The sequence below is a fragment of the Oryctolagus cuniculus genome, chromosome 19, assembly GCF_964237555.1.
Source record: "Oryctolagus cuniculus chromosome 19, mOryCun1.1, whole genome shotgun sequence".
Classification (NCBI taxonomy): Eukaryota; Metazoa; Chordata; class Mammalia; order Lagomorpha; family Leporidae; genus Oryctolagus; species Oryctolagus cuniculus.
The window spans coordinates 25,254,457-25,271,603 of NC_091450.1; the positions used below are offsets into that span (position 1 = coordinate 25,254,457).

The window sequence follows — 17,147 nt, forward strand, 5'->3', positions numbered from 1 at the left end:
GGCCAGGGAGTGCAGTGGAGGATGGCCCAGGTGCTTGGGCCCTGCACCCCATGGGAGACCAGGAAAAGCACCTGGCTCCTGGCTCCTGCCATCGGATCAGCGCGGTGCGCCGGCCGCAGCGCGCAGGCTGCGGCAGCCATTGGAGGGTGAACCAACGGCAAAGGAAGACCTTTCTCTCTGTCTCTCTCTCTCTCACTGTCCACTCTGCCTGTCAAAAAAAAAAAAAAGTGCATGGAAACACTTCACCCAAGAAGACAGATGAGGATACATTAAAACACTCATGGAAAAAATGGAATTAAAAGATGTTTGCCTGGAGGAAAAAGATTTGAAATCCATGCTTAGTTTTTTTTGCATAATAGGCAGTTTCCATGAACTTTCTGAAGACCCCTCTTAGGGCAAATTCACAATTTGAAAGCCTGAGAGAGAGATCTCCCATCTGCTGATTCACTCCCCAAGTGGCTGCAACAGCTGAGCCGGGGCCAGGCCAAAGCCAGGGGCTTCATCTGGGTCATCATGGGTGCAGGGACCCAAGGAGCATTAGCAGGGAGCTGGAGTGGAAGTGGAGCAGCCAGGACTCAAACTGCTGTCCACATGGGATGCTGCTGGTGCAGGTTTAAACCAAGTGTGGTAAACCTAGACCGTGGGCTCCCAGAGTTAGAGAAAGGAGCCAGTGCCTGAGGCGCGGCTCCACAGAGCACTCTGCCGACGCAAGCCCATAGCTCAATGTCACGTTCTGTGATTCCAAGGACATTCTTGAAAAGACACACTGGAGGGTGCACTCGTTGGGAGTGGGGTGGCTGTGACCAGGATGGGCAGTGTGACATCGTCCGATGGTGGCACCCGTTGAAACATGACAACGTGTCATAGGAACCGCCCCCCCCCCCCCCCCACGCATGCTGTCTGGCTTCTCATAATATCATTGTGAGAATAGAACACCAGGGAAGCTTACACACAGGGCTCCTCTGTGTGATCAGTGCAACTTCCTGCAAACCTTATTTACTCCCAAAGAGAGTCTTTGAAAATTACGAAGTAAAAAGCCCAGCCGGGAGAGCTTTCCAGGCAAGCTGCTGGCACTCACCAGAGCTGCAGTGGCACAGGAAGCCACCACCCCATCTCGTGTGCACACCAGCACCCTACAAGGTCCCTGCGCAAGAAGAAAATGAGAAGCCCTTGAACTTGGACGTGCACTATGTTGATGTGAACGCAGATGTGCTGCATGGGGTGCAGCCAAAGCTGAGCCACGAGGGAAATTCACAGCAGCAGATGCCCACCTGAGACAAAGAACAAGAGGGGCAGGCGGGGGGGGGGGGGCAGCAGTACACGCTCCACCCTCTGGTTCACATCCCGCCTCAGAGTGCTGGGTTTAAGTCCCTGCTCCTCTGCTTCCACTCCAACTTTGTGCTAAGTGTACCCTGCGAGACAGCAGGTGGTGGCTCCAAAGAGTCGGGTCCTTCCCCCCCATACAGGAGGCCAAGATCAAGTTCCAGCAACCGGCTTTGGCCTGACCCAGCCCTGGCTGTTGTAGGCATTTGGAGAGTGAATCAATGGATGGAAGCTCTGGCTCTCTGCCTTTCAACTAAAATGAAAATAAAGAACAACGAAGCGTCTCACACTGGCCACCTACTTTTACCCCTTAAGTGAGAGAACAATGAAGCCCACACCTGGCAAGAGTCAGTAGTGCAGACTCGAAGGAAATAGGACGTAGAGAAACAGAAAATCGGCAAAGCCCAGATTTGCTGCTTTTAAAAGATCAGCACTGACAAACCTTGAGCTAGATGGGCTGATAAGAGATTCAAGCAACTGGGTCAGCAATGGAGCCACGAGAATTTAATAAGTGAGTTGTGCAACCTCTAGCAAAATCCCAATGGTATTTTTTCTTGCAATAGAAAAATCCATCCTAAAATTCCTACGGGAGCCCGGAGGACCCTAAATACCTGAAACATTCCTGAAGAGCAAAGTCGTGAGTGTAACTTGTCCTAGTTTCAAAGCTATGTGATCAAAGCAGGGCGGTACCGACTCATGGATGGGCTAGGAGGCAGGGCTGGAATAACCTCTCGCGCAGGTGGTCAGGCGGCCACGTCTTTTACAAGTGCTGTTTGGGAAGGAAGGAAGTGCCTTTGTATCATGTACAAGTAACTCAAAGTAGATCAGGACCTAAAGCCGTCAAAGTCTTAGAAGCCAAGGTAGAGGGGGGCTTCGTGACAGATCAAGGCAGCCAGCAGACAAACGGGACTGCGCGGGGAGGCGCTGAGCCGGAAGGGGGGACCCGTGGAAGGCGAGCCGCTCTCTGCACATCGTATCTGATGAGAGACTAATATCCAAGGTACAGGAAGAACTCCGGCGGTGCAACGAACCGGAAACCCAGTTCAAAAACACACCAAGGACTGCTGGACTAGACATTCCTCCAAAGATGATACGTGAGCGGCCCATAAGCTAACGAGATGGTCAGCATCACTAATCCTGGGATCCAAGTCCAACCCACAGTGAGCACGCGGCTCACACCCACAGTGCGACACCTGTGTGCTGCCGCGGAAAACTGCAGCCATTTGTCAAACGGCAACGCAATCACCCTGTGACCCAGCCGCACCACTGCTGGGCGTGTTCTCCCAGAAAAACGCAAAGCAGGCTCCCGCCCAGGTCGATGGGCCCTTGTTCCCAGCGGCACAGTAGCTGCACTGTCCACCCGCACCCCGCGTGTCCACGGGTGGACGGATGGGCTGCACAACACATGCTGCGGCCATGCCACGGACGCTCAAAGTCCAGGGCACGCTGCCTTGTGATGTGATCCAGTTCTGGGAAGACAGATGCCACAGGATTCCACGTACTGGAGGTAGACGTGTAGACGTACGGTGGTTGCCAGGGGGCTGGTGGAAGGCAGCGAGGGGTTGTTTTCCGAGTATGGAGTTTCAGTTTTGCAAGAGCTGGCAAGTTCTAGAGATTGGTTATGCAATGACACGAGTGAACTCAGTACTTGGAAAGGGCTAACCTGGTAAATTTTATGTGACGTGTATTTTACCACAATTAAACATTTTTAATTAAAAAATTATTTAGTGAGTAGCTACTCCGTGCTAGGCATGGTGATACAAGACACGCTGTAGTTGTATAGACAAAACCCAACCACGACTCTTAAAGAGACAAAGGTCAGAGTGCACGGACCAGCTCAGACAGCTGTAGATGGGAGACTCACGTGGGCACAGGTGCTGGGCTCACCACACACAGGCTGTGGGTTTTGGGAGGGAACTGGAACTATATTCACAGTGCAGTGTATCTGCAAGAAATGCAACAAATATAATTGAAACAGATGGAAAAAAAAAAGGACATTGGGTAAAATTCTCCAGTGGCCATATTTTGAATAGTGTTCTTGGCAAGTGAGGGCTGGGCAGGGGCTTCCGGCACTGGTGAGTTGACGTGTGTGGTGCACACCCCCGGCCGTCACATGGGCCAGGAAGCAGCCGCTGTAACGTGAGGGAGAAGGCGCGGCTGCCCCGGACGCACGGCGACTTGACCGCACACACTCAGTAAGGATCAAGTCCAAGGCACCGGGAAGGAAGACTCAAAACTCACTTGCTGACAGAAGCGGTCTCCAGACCCTCCCTGGGGCCAGGCTTCAGGGAGAGCCTCACAGCCAGCGGGCAGGGCTTTTTCTGAGAAACCCTTCCCGGGCCACCCGCAGGCCCACGCGACCTTCCTGACCTGGGCTGCTGCTCTCACTTCGGGAGGAGCAGGCGTCGCCCCTGCCCTGTGTTTGCTGGAGCCCCGTGTGCTGAGGCTCAGCCTGGTCCCTGCCCTCCATTGGGAACCCTCTCTCAGTCCTGTCTTCCGGGCGCCCGCGGCAGGGCCTGACCTGGGGCGAGGGCCTCGGCAGGCTGCATGAGAGCCGCAGGTGCTGGGAACCTCGGGCCACGCCTGCTGCTCCTACCAGATGGGGGCCAGGTGGTGGAGGGGGGCTGTCCCAGGGTGATTCCAGCCAACAGCACCCTCCCCTCTCTCCTCTGCAGGGTGAGAGTCTGACACAGCCAGCCCACCACGGATTTCAAGCCAGCTCAGTGTTCTTGCCTCGGAGGGCACCACCAGCACGAGGCGCCAGAAAAATCGCACTTGCTCAGATGCGAGAGCAGATGTTGGCCAACTTGAAGACGCTCTAGGGGGGGAGGGAAGGGGGTGGGGAATGAAGTCTCCACCTGGTCTGGGCGCGCCCTGCCTCTGCCCGCCAGCATCTGCTCCCGCCGGCCCAGCAGCTACGTGGAGGGAGAGACACGCGAAGTGGGGCTCCCCCAGCGGCTCGGGGCTGGCTTGCCCTGCTGGCTCCAGGGGTCTCCTGAGGCCTGAGCTTCCTTAAGGGGAACTGATGGCCCCAAGCCCCTTCATCAGGAGCCTGAATGGGGAGCGGCCCCCTGGGGTGGACGCATGGGGGCTGAAGGTTTCTGGGGACACATGGTGTGGGTACCTAGCAGCTCAGGCCTGGGATACAGCACTCAGTTTTACAGTTTCTTCCAAGAGGCAAGCTTTTCCCTTGAGTTTTCAACCAAAAAATAAAGCTGTCAGGATCCGAGAATGTGTCCACTGGCTTGGTGGGACTGACCATTTGGGGGCTGGGTGCCTGGGAAACCTACCCATCAGTACCCTCTCTCCACTGAGCCTTTCACTGGTGCTGTTAAGACTCCTGATTCCAGAAGGGGCCGGCATTATGGTGTTGCAGGTAAAAACTGCTGCCTGCAAGGCTGGCATCCCACTTGGATGCTGGTTCAAGTCCCAGCTGCACTACTTCTGATCCAGCTCCCTGCTAATGGCCTGGGAAAAGCAGCAGAAGATGGCCCAAGTGCTTGAGCCCCTGTTACCCATGTGGAAGACCTGGGAGAGGCTCCTGGTTCTTCAGCTTGGCCCAGCCCTGGCCATTGAGGCCCTCGGGGGAGTGAGACAGCGGATGAAAGATTTCTGATTTTCAGATGAATAAAGACATCTAAAAAAAAAAAATCCAGATTCCAGAACAAAGGATGAAGTGTTCAGACTCAATTGCCTCTGGTTCCCACTGCCACACACCAGTCCCTGCCGCACAGCGGGTGCGTGGTGTGGAAGAAGGAACTCCAGAGCGAGTGGGGAGAGGAAGCCGGCCCTGCCGATGCCCAGCAGCTGGAGGGAAGGGAAGGGGTGGCTGCTTGGATTCGCTGGCTCTTTGCTGTCTTAAGTCACAGCCAAAGGACCCCCTGCTGCTCTGGGTGCCTTGAAAGGTTTTTTTTTTTTTTTTTTTTTTTAAATAGAATTATTTATCTGAAAAACAGTTACAGAGAGGCAGAGAGAGAGAATCTTCCATCCACTGGTTCACTCCCCAGATGGCCACAATGGCCAGAGCCAGGAGTTTCTTCCAGGTCTCCCATGCAGATGCAGGGGCCCAAGCACTCAGGCTATCCTCCACTGCTTTCCCAGGCCATAGCAGAGCGCTGGATCAGAAGTGGAGCAGCTGGGACTCGAACCGGCACCCACGTGGGATGCCGACACTGCAGGCGGTGCCTTTACCTGCTATGCCACAGTCCTCACCATGACCCCATGAGCAATAGACTACTCCATTTATCAAAAGCAACAGAAACTTTGAGGAATTTACCCAAGGTCATGCAACCAAACAGCCAGGGCCACCCGAGCTCCAGCACCCATTTTCTGCTTTTGCAATAATAGCCTTGGGCCATAGCCCGCCAATCACACTAGCCGTGTCGCAAGCTGCAGCACGTAGTGCTTGTCCAAAACACCCCTAAGTCATGTCATGCACCATCAGATACGCATCCACAACTCTGAGAAGTACTCCTCGGGGCACCCACAGGGAACTCGGCCTGGGAGTCTGAATGCAGGAGACGGTTCACCAGGGAAGGCAAGTCCCTGGGGTGCAGGGGGCCTCCTGGGCAGTTCCAAGTGGGATGCAAATGTGCACCCAGGATTTCCAGTCGAGAAAGGAAACTGCAGCTTTCCCTGCCCTGTCTCCCTCCCTCTGCTGATGAAGGGCTGAGCACCGGCAGGAGGGGAGGCCAGTTCTCTGAACTCGAGGCAAATCTGACAGCAACGCTGCGTGCATGTGTGTGTGTGTGTGCGTGCGTGTGCATGCACAAAATGTAAAGAGGGAATGCCTCCATCCAGAAGATGAAAATACTGACACCCACAGCATAGAAAGAGCAATTACAAACGAAAAAAATCATCGAGGCCCCAGGAGCTGACCTGGTACGGGAACCGAGCAGGTGATGCAGAGTGAAGCGGCATGGTGGGGGCGGCCCCTGGGGACGTTCGGCTTCGCTGGTGATCAGTGTGAAGGGAGAGGACGATCCCACCTTCCTCTGCAGTGCTGCATTGTGGGTGTTTACCTAACACCCAGAGGTGGCCCGGCGGCAAGCCCGGTGCCCTCCACTCCTGGGATGTGCACTCCAGTCAGCACCAGCACGGATTTGCTTTTGGCCTTAAACCCTTCACTCCTTTGACCGAATAAGCCCATTCCCGGGACCTTATCCAGAAACCCAGGAGGCTGGGAAGGGAAATAGAAATCAGTACAAAAAAAATCTCAAAATAATTGCATTATTCAAAATGATGAAACAGTACAAAGAGCCACCTGGGAAATGATTAAGTTGCGGTATAGTAACTGGATGCACAATGTTGAACTCAGTTGTCAAAAAGTCCAACATAGGCAACATCTTAACCTGGAAGAAGACTGAAGCAGAGCAGAGAACAGGCCTGCATAAAGACTGTAAGAGGATTGGCTGCCTGGGGCCGATGCTGTGGTGCAGTAGGTTAATCCTCCACCTGCAGTGCCAGCATCCATATGGGTGCCGGTTCTAGTCCCGGCTGCTCCACTTCCTATCCAGCTCTCTGCTGTGGCCTGGGAAAGCAGCAGAAGATGCCCAAGTCCTTGGGCTCCTGCACCCATGTTGGAGACCTGGAAGAAGCCCTTGGCTCCGGATCAGCACAGCTCAGGCCGTTGCGGCCATTTGGGGAGTGAACCAACTTAAGGATCTTTCTGTCTCTCCTTCTCACTGTCTGTAATTCTACCTCTCAAATAAATAAATGAAATCTTTAAAAAAAAAAAAAAAGGCTGGCTGCAGGCTAACGCTGAGAGGGAAACAGAGGGATGGAACCGCTTATCCCCCAAGTGTAGCGACTCTGTAGCCATTCCCTTCTGCTATTATTTACTTGATACGAAGATGGCTCCCTTTGTTGGTTCACACCCCAAATGCCTGCAACAGAGAGGCCTGGCCCAGGCCAGCACTGGGAGGTAGAACTCAACCCAGGGGCCGAGTCACCTGTGCCATCACTGCTGCCCGCCAGCGTCTGCCCTGAGCAGTCAGGAGTTGGAGGTGGGCAGTGAACTTGGGCACCTCCACATGGGACAAGGGTGTCCTAACCGCTAAGCCAAACACGTGCCTGATTCTTCTTTTAAAATTCCCTTTATAATTATCCTCAGGCTGTTTGTCTTGAGAATTTTAAAAAACAGAGTTAGGAAGGGAGGAAGTGGGTCAGCGTGTGGACAGAGGGCATGGATGCCAACAACACGAGGTGTGTCCACACAGCCTTTGGGGGTGCATGGGACGGCAGGGGTGAACCTGCAGGACGTCGTGCCTGAGGAAATAAACCAGACACTAACGCACAGGCACCGTAGGAGCCCTTGGCTCAGAGGCGCCTGGAGCAGTCACTCCACGCACGAGAAAGCCTGGGCGGCTCAGGGGCTGCAGTGGCTGACGTCAGGGACTGGGCTTGGGTTTGGGGAGACACAGGCAGAACTGTGCACCTAGAGATGGTGAGGACGGCAGACTGCGTGTCCTGTGTTGTTTGTTACAAGCAGAAAAAATGGAGAAGGAAAAAGGAAAGAGGCTCGGAAGATGTTTTCTGAGATGGGGTGGGGGGTGGGGGTGAGCTGCGCACACCGGCGGGCAGGACGACCAGGGCAGAGCGGAGGTGGAGGCAAGCTGCCCGGCTGTCCTCCTCGCCCTGAGCTGAGGTCCTGACCCAGTGACCACGTGGTGGTGGACGGCAGCCAGACGTTGCAGCAGAAACGCTAGGGGTGGGGGGGGGGGGGCGCTGCTCTCATTCCCCCACCATCTGAGCGAGGAAGGCAACCGACGCAACCAACGCACATCCGAGGAAAACTGAGTCAGCTCCAGTGATGACCTCGACTTTGGAATATTCTCTGAAGCCAGAGGGAGTGGGCAGCAGGGAGGCCGCTGGGACGCCTCCCAGCCAGGCAGGCCTCCAGGCTTCTGGGCGGCGTGGGGGAGAGCAGTGTCTCACCGGGCCTGCTTCTCTGAGATCACGGACGCCCACATCCGGGAACAGCAGAGTGGCGGCCTCAGGCTGGCTCGCGTCTTCAGGAGCAAAGTCTTAAGGTGACCACGCTGGCTGTGCCAGCAAACCTGGAAACCTAGAGTGGAGGGGGGGGAGTACCAGCAAGTGCCCAGGGACAGGACAGCAGCCCCACCTGGAGGCAGTGGGCGAGCTGTTGGATCCTACCTTTCCCCAGCCACGTGGTCAGGAGGCATGGGGGAGGGAGCGCCCGGGACCCCGGGCTGGGACATCGGCAGGTGAAGTCCACCAGGCCTTGTGAAGGCTCCTTCAACTGCCCAGACAGAGAGGAAGGCGTCAGAGTCTTCACGGGGACACTGCAGGATGTTGATGTCAAAGACCAACAATTATCGCGCAGCAAAGGCAAGGCACTGAGCACGCTCATCTACGCAAAAATCAATGCCAAAGCAACCCAAAAGATAAATCCCACAGGAGCAATTGTGGGAAAGAAGGCCCCAGAACCAAGGGACACGTGCACAGTGGGACGAGGACATCTAACTTCATGAACATTCCGACAGGAGAGAAGACAACTACTGTGGTGGAATAAGAAGGCCATGCCAAGATGGCCGCCTGGCAACAGGCTGTGATTGGATGGCTTCAGAAACTGCCTGGCAACAGGGTGTGATTGGTTAGGGCATAGACCGCCCCTTGACTGGATTGGCTGCCTCAGCTATATAAGCTGCTGTAGCAACTGAAATAAATGAGTCTGCCGGCTGCTAGCCTCTGGCCTGCTTTGACCCAACACGCGGGGTCTGTGTGGTGACTCTGCACCTCTTGCCCCCACCACGCTCCTCCTCTCAGAACGAATCCACAGCAACAAACTACCATCCTCACGGATGTGGAGAATTAACTACTTAGCACCAACACTGTTATCCGGTTATGAGGAGGGAGCCTTCCCTGCAGGGTACAATCACGCAGCCAGGCACGCCCCCATCAAGACAGAACCCAGCAGCATCTGTGCCAACGAAAGCAGCAGAAGCATCCGCGAAACCCTGGAAGCAAACGCCCCCGCCACTGCTCAAGTTTTGGAGGCTGTACCTGATAGAGCAGGCGAGGGGGAAGGCAACACATTTAAGGAGAAAATAAAGGGTGGAATACTTAGGCTTACTCTGGGAAATCCAAGAGAAGCAACTGAAGACTGAGACAGGGCTCAGGTGAAAAAGAAGTGGAACAAGGCGGAGCCGGCCCTGTGGCGCAGCAGGTTAACACCTTGGCCTGAAGGCCTGCATCCCATATAGGCGCCGGTTCTAGTCCCGGCTGCTCCTCTTCCAATCCAGCTCTCTGCTATGGCCTGGGAAAGCAGTAGTAGATGGCCCAAGTCCTTGGGCCCCTGCACCCACATGGGAGACCTGGAAGAAGCTCCTGGCTCCTGGCTTCGGATTGGCACAGCTCCGGCCATTGCAGCCATCTGGGGAGTGAACCAGCGGATTGAAGACCTCTCTCTCTCCCTCTCCCCACCCCTTTCTCTCTCTTCCTCCTTCCCTCCCTCTCTCTGTAACTCTTTCAAATAAATAAAATAAAAAAAGAAAGAGAACAAGGGGCTGGCATTGCGGTGCAACTGGCATCCCATATCAGCGCTGGTTGGAGTCCCAGCTGCTCTACTTCAGATGTGCCTAGGAAAACAGCAAAAGATGGCCCAAGTATCCGGGCCCCTGCACCCACGTGCGAGACCTGGATGGAGTTCCAGGCTCCTGGCTTGAGCCTGGCCCAGCCACAGCTTTTGCAGCCATTTGGAGGAGTGAGCTAGCCAATGGAAGATTTCTCTCTCTCCCTCTTTCCCTCTTTCCCTCCCTCGCTTCCTCCCTCCCTCTCTCCTTCCCTCTCTTTCCCACCTCTCCCTCTCCTTCCAACTCTGCTCTTCAAATAAATAAATCCATAAACACAAAGTAATAGAGCAAAACAAACAGCCTTCCTACACCCAAACAGCAAAGAGGAACATTAACCGAAGAAAATATCCCTTTTCAATAGTACCCCAGAGAAATCCAACTCCCAGAAATAAAAGCAGCAAAATACATACAATCTGCAGGGCTGCCCGGGGTGCCTGGCACAAAGGCAAATTCTGCACCCAGGAAGAGTCCTGTCGGAGCACAGCCAGTTTCCCCCGAGGAGAGGCTGCCCTGCCCGCTCAGACCCCTGCTCCCTTGCCGCAGGTTCAGTGCGTGCCGGCCAGCAGGGTTGCATCTGTCGGAGGAGCAACTTTCTGAGTTCATGATTAGAATCTTGTAGGGGGCCGGCGCCACGGCTCACTAGGCTAATCCTCCACCTTGCGGCGCCGGCACACCGGGTTCTAGTCCTGGTCAGGGCGCCAGATTCTGTCCTGGTTGCCCCTCTTCCAGGTCAGCTCTCTGCTGTGGCCCGGGAGTGCAGTGGAGGATGGCCCAAGTGCTTGGGCCCTGCACCCCATGGGAGACCAGCAGAAGCACCTGGCTCCTGCCTTCGGATCAGCGCGGTGCGCCGGCTGCAGTGGCCATTGGAGGGTGAACCAACGGCAAAGAAAGATCTTTCTCTCTGTCTCTCTCACTGTCCACTCTGTCAAAAAAAAAAAAAAAAAAAAAAGGAACCTTGTAGGACCGGCTGGACCACTCCCTCAATTCAGGGAATTCCTTTTGATAAGGGACAGACAAGGACACCTCGGTCCAAGGGAGACAGACAGAAGCCGTGTCCCGCCCTTGCATGATAGGGTTCAGTCTCTTCGGGGTGGAAATGGAAATGGAACCCTGGCCCGAGCCGGTGGGAACCCAGAATGGCGTGGCTCCTCTGGAGGGCGACTTGGCGGCTTGTTAAAAGGTGAACACAAACTGGCCAGATGGCCCAGCCATTCTGTTCCTGGGTGTCCACCCCGAGAAATGAAGGTGTGCTCACACAGAGGCCTGCAAATGCCCACTGAGTGAGGAAGGCCCATGCCAGCGGTGGTCTGCCCACACCACGGGACGTGACGCGGCAGCGACAAGGAAGGGTGCACCCCGCGTGCTGCAGTGCCGACAGATTCCACATGCATGGCGCTAAGTGAAAGGAGCCACATGCGACAGACAAGGCCGTGTGTGGTTCCGTTTGTGTACTGCACGTGTCAGACACAGAGTGGGCTGGTGAGTGTGTGGGGCTGGAGGGAGAGACAGGCAGCGACTGCGAGTGGGCACAGGGAAAGTTGTCGGGACGACAACTTTGCAACTCCATACAGCCAAGAAATGGAAACGCTTCAGACGGGAGGTTTTTACAGTACATAGATGTGTTACAGACCAAACCTGTCCATAAATTCAGTCTATGTATAACATGACCTTAGTAAAAACGCCGCAGGGCAGGCACTGTGGTAGAGGGAGTTAAGCCCCCTCTTGGGACACCCCCATCCTACATCGGAGTGGCAGGGATCGAGTCCTGCCTCTGCTTCTGATCCTGCTTCCTGCCAATGTGCACCCCGAAAAGTAGCAGGTGACAGCTCTAGTGCTTGAAGCACCACCTCCCAAGTGGGAGACCCAGATGGACGTCCACGCTTGGGCATTTGGGAAATCAGCCAGTGGATGCAAGCTCCCTCTGTCACTCTATCTTTTAAGTAAATGAAAATAAGTAAGTGAACTTATAAAATATAATAAAAATACTCCAGAGGGATATATGTGCATTTGTGGGTATATATTAATACATAGTTTTTTAATTAAAATAGACAGACTGATTCTAAAGTTCTCTGAATTAAAACACATACACACTGGGGTTGGCGCTGTGGCACAGGAGGTTAATCCTCCACCTGCAGTGCCAGCAGCCCATATGGGCACAGGTTCTAGTCCTGGCTGCTCCTCTTCCAGTCCAGTTCTTTGCTGTGGCCTGGGAAATCAGTAGAGGATGGCCCAAGTCCTTGGGCCCCTGCACACATATGGGAGACCTGGAAGAAGCTCCTGGCTCCTGGCTTCGGATTGGCACGGCTCCAGCCGTTGTGGCCATTTGGAGAGTGAACCAGTGGAAGGAAGACCTTTCTCTCTGTGTCTCTCTTTCACTGTCTATAACTCTGACTTTCAAATAAATAAATAAAATCTTAAAAAAGAAACCACATACTCAGGGGCCAGTGCTGTCTACCTGTGGTGCCAGCATCCCATGTGGGCACCAGTTCGAGTCCCAGCTGTTCCATTCCCAATCCACTCTCTGCTATGGCCTGGAAAAGCAGCAGAAGACGGCCCACGTCCTTGGGCCCCTGCACCCGTGTTGGAGACCTCAAAGAAGCTCCTGGCTCCTGGCTTTGGATCGGCACAGCTCTGGCTGTTGCAGCCATCTGGGGGAGTGAACCAGTGGATGGAAGACCTCTCTCTCTCTCTGCCTCTCCTCTCTCTGTGTAACTCTTTCAAATAAATACATTTTTAAAAACAACAACAACAAAACACATACACAATAACCAGAAAATTTCTGAGAAAACCAATGAAGAACTAACTCTTAGATACTCAATCATATTATGATGCCCTAGAAATTAAATCAGCATTGGCCTGACAAGTGCTGTGTGTGCATATGTACATAAAACAACACAATGACACAGAAGATACAGTCCACACACACACACACACGTTACACACCAGGAGCCTCGTAGTAACTAGAGAGACTTCATTTCAGGGACAGCTGTTGCCTGTGGCTGAGCCACCGTTCCGATCAGTGTCTGACTTTGAGTCCTGTCTCTGCCCTGCGACTACAGGCCCAGGACGCAGCACTGACGGCTCCAGTAGTTGGGTTCTTGCCACCCGTGTGGGAGACCTGGACTGAATTCCTGGCTCCTGGCTTCAGCCCCAGCCCTGGCCATTGCAGTCATCTGGGGAATTCATCAGTAGCTGGGAACTCTGTCCATCTGTATTTCCTTCTCTCTCTGCCTCTCAAATAAAAAAAGCAAAAACAACTTCCTCTCTGTACTTCTGTCTCTGTGCCCCAACACCAGCTCCTGTATGTCTAGAGCTGTACTGAGAGGTCCCCTATTTAAAGTACAAAGAATCTAGGCTCTTAGGATACGCCCAGAGCTGAGCATCATCACCACAGTCAACTGTACACCACGTTCATTACCGTCCCAAAGGAGGCGCTCTCCCCCGAGGCATCGCTCCACGCCCCCTTCCTTCCCTCCTGCCCGTCTCCGGTAAGCACCAGCCCACTCTGTCTCTGTGATTTGCCTGTTCTGGACACTTTGTGGAAGTGGAACCACGCGCTACGTACATGCTCTCAAGGCTCAGCGGAGTAGCAGTGGGCGCTGGTGCCTCATGCCTTGTGTCACCTTGTTCCCAAAGTAGGGCCAGGGGATCCCAGTATACCGTGGGCGGTTAGGAAGTGTTACAGTCTCCAGAACTACTATTCATATATATCCCATTAGCTGCACATTTTAAAAAAGGATTTATTAGTTGCTTCAGAGGCAGAGCGAGAGGGAGGGAAACACATAGAGACCAGCCTTCCATCTGCCGGTTCACTCCCCAAATGTCCATAATAGCCAGGTCTGGGCCAGGCCGAAGCCAAGAATCCCCAGCCCCACCACGTCTCCCATGAAGGTGGCAGGCACCCAAGTACTTGGGCCGCCTTCCGCTGCCTCCCAGGCACATTAGCAAGGAGCAGGATGGGAAGTGGAGGAGCGGGGACTCGAACCAGAGCTCATGTGGGAGGTTGGCGTCTTGAGTAGTGGCTTAGCCTGTGCTGCACAACACCTGCCCCTACTGTATACATTTCTACAACCAAAAATACACAGCTAAGATATAGAGCCAGAGAGCAAAGAAAACAAAGGCAGGCAAGGAGGAACAGGAACACAGAGCAAGCGGCAAACAAGCAGCGGCCATGCTACCAACGACACTGAACGCAAATGAACTGAACTCGCCACCTGAGACTGAGGTGCCCCCACCCCAAACACAGAGAAAAACACAACCCACCTTTATGTTATGTCAAAGACCTGTCTTTTAAATGTGAAACCTGGGGCAGGCATGAAGCCTAGTGGTTAAGATGCCAAGACTCCTGTGTCCCATGTCAGAGGGCCCTGGACCAAGCCCCAGCAGTGCCCCGGACTTCACTTCCTAACACAGGCTCTGCTTAGGTCCTTGCTGTGCACATGAGACCGGGACTGAACTCAGGGCTCCCGGCATTAGCCCAGCCCAGCCATGGCCTTTAGAGGAACCTGCAGGTACAGCAGTGGACAGGAGAGCTCTCAGATAAATAATGTAAAAATGTATAAAAATACAGGGCTGGCACTGTGGCGTAATGGGTAAAGCCGCCACCTGCAGTGCCAGCATCCCATACAGGTGCTGGTTCAAGTCCCAACTGCTCCATTTCCAATCCAGTTCCTTCTAATCCAGTTCTCTGCTTTGGGCTGGGAAAGCAGCGGAAGATGGCCCAAGTCCCTGGGCCCCTGCACCTGCATGGGAGACCCCAAGGGGGCTCCTGGCTCCTGCATTCAGACAGGTGCAGCTCCAACCGTCGTGGCCAACTGTGGAGTGAACCGGCGTATGGAAGACCTTGTTCTCTAACTCTTTCAAATGTGTTTCTGCAGGATTCCTCCTTCCATGCCCCGCCCACTCAATCTCGAGCTGGCGCCTACCCAATCAGATCAGGGAGGCCTTGGCCCTGAGGCTGGGGCCTGGCAGGTAAATTGGAAGGAATCTTGGAGCCCCGTTCCACCAGTGTCTCCCACGACCCATGACTCACTTTACCAGGGAACGCGCCTCCCGGCCAGCTCCCCATCCGGGAGAAAGAAAGAATAAAACAGCAGTTTTCCTTTTTCAGCAACAATTTATTTAAACCAGACGTTGCAAACAATGGTTTCCTTAGCAACCTCCATCCCATTTTCTTGGAATACAAATCACTCTCCTGTCACAGGCCTGTCCTTTCCCAGACAACCTAAGGTCATTTGGAAATCTTGCTGGAAATGGACAAATAGAGTCTTCATAGAGGTCAGGGGCTATGTGAGTGCAGGAAATTGTGGGTCAAAGGTCAGAGGCAGGGCACGTCCACGGGCAGTAAGGCCACCTGGCACTGACACATCTACTTTCAAAGTTTGCCAGTTTGGTCAGTTTTCTGATGGGCGCGAGGGGAAATGCACCATCCCCCAACCACAAACGTAACACGTTTTAGACGGTGTTGACCTGCGTGATCAGTTTCAACACATCCAAGTCAGGTGCCTGGCCTCAGGGGCCTCCCTTCTGCCCGCCACACTCAGTCCGCCCCTCAGCCCAGAATGGAGCCAGGCCTGCCTCCTCCCCGAAAGGGCATGGGACCAAATCCGTTGCCTCGCTGCAGCCCAGTGCCTGTGTCACACTGTCCCCAGTCGGGGTCCCATGCTCAGAAGGGGCCCTGTGTTCGCAAAGCTGTTCTGCCCCTGCCACCTGGAATCTTCTTCGTTTTGAACGAGGGACCCTGCATTTTCACCTCGCGCTGTGTCCCACCTGCGAAGCCGCGGTTCCCGCTTCACAGCCCCTTGTCGCCGGCTCTCAGGCAGCTGGAGCAGGTCAGGATTTCCAGGCAGGCAGGGACCGGCCAGCCAAGGGGCCACCAAACCAGAGCACCCATTTCGAAGCCACTCCCAGCCCCATTTGAGTGAGGAGCAGCCCGCCTCTCAGGAGCAGGTCCACTTCACGTAACCGCGTCATCAATGGCGACACGAGCGGCCAGTGCCGAAGGGCCAGGATGCCCTGTCCTAACCAGACCCCTGCCCACTGCCCTCCTGGCGCAGCCCGGCAAGGAGGCCCGTCCTGAGCAGCACAGGCCCCACAGTGCTGGGGCGTCTCCCAGGCAAGAGCAGGGGTGGTGTTTGCACTCAGCAGTTGGCCCCAGGGACTCAAAGCCACAACCCAACCCAGTCCCCTCGGTGCCAAGCAGCCTGGGCGGTGGGACGGCCGTTCCCAGCTGCGCTCAGGGATCCAAGAGCCCCTTCTTTTCCTGCGAAGTCACTTTTGGGGTTCCATGAAGGAAGTGGGGACAGCGAGAGGAAACCACAGAGCCACCAGACGAACAGCGGATCACCCTAGGGCGCAGGGGCAGGCAGCAGGGGCTCCGCAGGCCACGCGTCACCCTGAAGCCCCCCTGGGGACCTGTGTCCTTCATCCCGTCCAGTAAAGGACGCCGCAGTGGCTCAGGAGGTGAAGCCCGGGGACCAAGACTAGCCAGCCAGCCAGGCAGGACGTGGCCAGCCGCACCCCACCGCCCTGGGGGCCTGTTGCTTCTGCAGGGCCTACAGCAGGGAGCGGCTGCGGTGAGCCAGGCCTGAGGCTCCCCCACTTCAAATGCCGGCAGGTATGGCCTGATCATGTGTCCTTGGGAACATTCTTTTACCCAGAACACCAAGGAGGAAGAGAGAGTAAGGGCCATCCATTTCGGCGTCTCTGAAAACCACTCTGCAAGAGAGTGGCAGGACCCCAGCGCTGAGGTCCTCAGCTCCGGGCACTTAAACCTTGGCTGTCTCCCTTTCCTGCTGGGGCCCCAAACTCTGCCTCCACAACCTTTCGCTTCAAAGGCTAAGTTTCAAGCCAGAACAAATCCCCAAGCTCTGCTGGCCCCGGCACCGCTCCCTTTGCCCTAGCTAGGAAGACGGGGCACAGACGGAGCCCCTGCTCAGCCAGGTTGAGCTGGCAACACCCAAAGAACCCACAGACACGGGCCCTGGGCTAGGGGGTCCCCTCTGTCACTCAGTGACCACCCTGGGAGCCCATTACGCCCTGAAACCTTCTGGGAACACTTAAGGCCCTGGGCCGGCGCTGTGAGAGGGATTAAATCAACTGAGAAGAGACATGTTTTTCCAATTACTTATAAACCACCCATGTTGGAACTTTTGCAAAACTGGCCGGTTGCTTTCCCATTACCCAAGATCCCTCATTCTTTCTCCATAAATAATTTCACAAGGTTTTCAA

At 54.8% G+C, this 17,147-nt stretch overlaps 2 protein-coding genes across 2 annotated transcripts in view; one reads left to right on the top strand and one right to left on the bottom strand.

Annotated features, from left to right (window-relative positions):
- Positions 1–4,555, top strand: part of LOC108175372 (uncharacterized) — a 101,583-nt gene extending 97,028 nt beyond the window's left edge. The window contains exon 69 of the mRNA XM_070063898.1: positions 3,999–4,555. Within this exon, the coding sequence (XP_069919999.1) occupies positions 3,999–4,011 (13 nt within the window). The 3' untranslated portion in view covers positions 4,012–4,555. The remainder of the gene's footprint in view (positions 1–3,998) is intronic.
- RMI2 (RecQ mediated genome instability 2) overlaps positions 3,029–17,147 on the bottom strand; it is a 29,465-nt gene continuing 15,346 nt past the window's right edge. The window contains exon 3 of the mRNA XM_002711750.5: positions 3,029–3,268. The gene's annotated coding sequence lies outside the window, so the exon portion shown is untranslated. The remainder of the gene's footprint in view (positions 3,269–17,147) is intronic.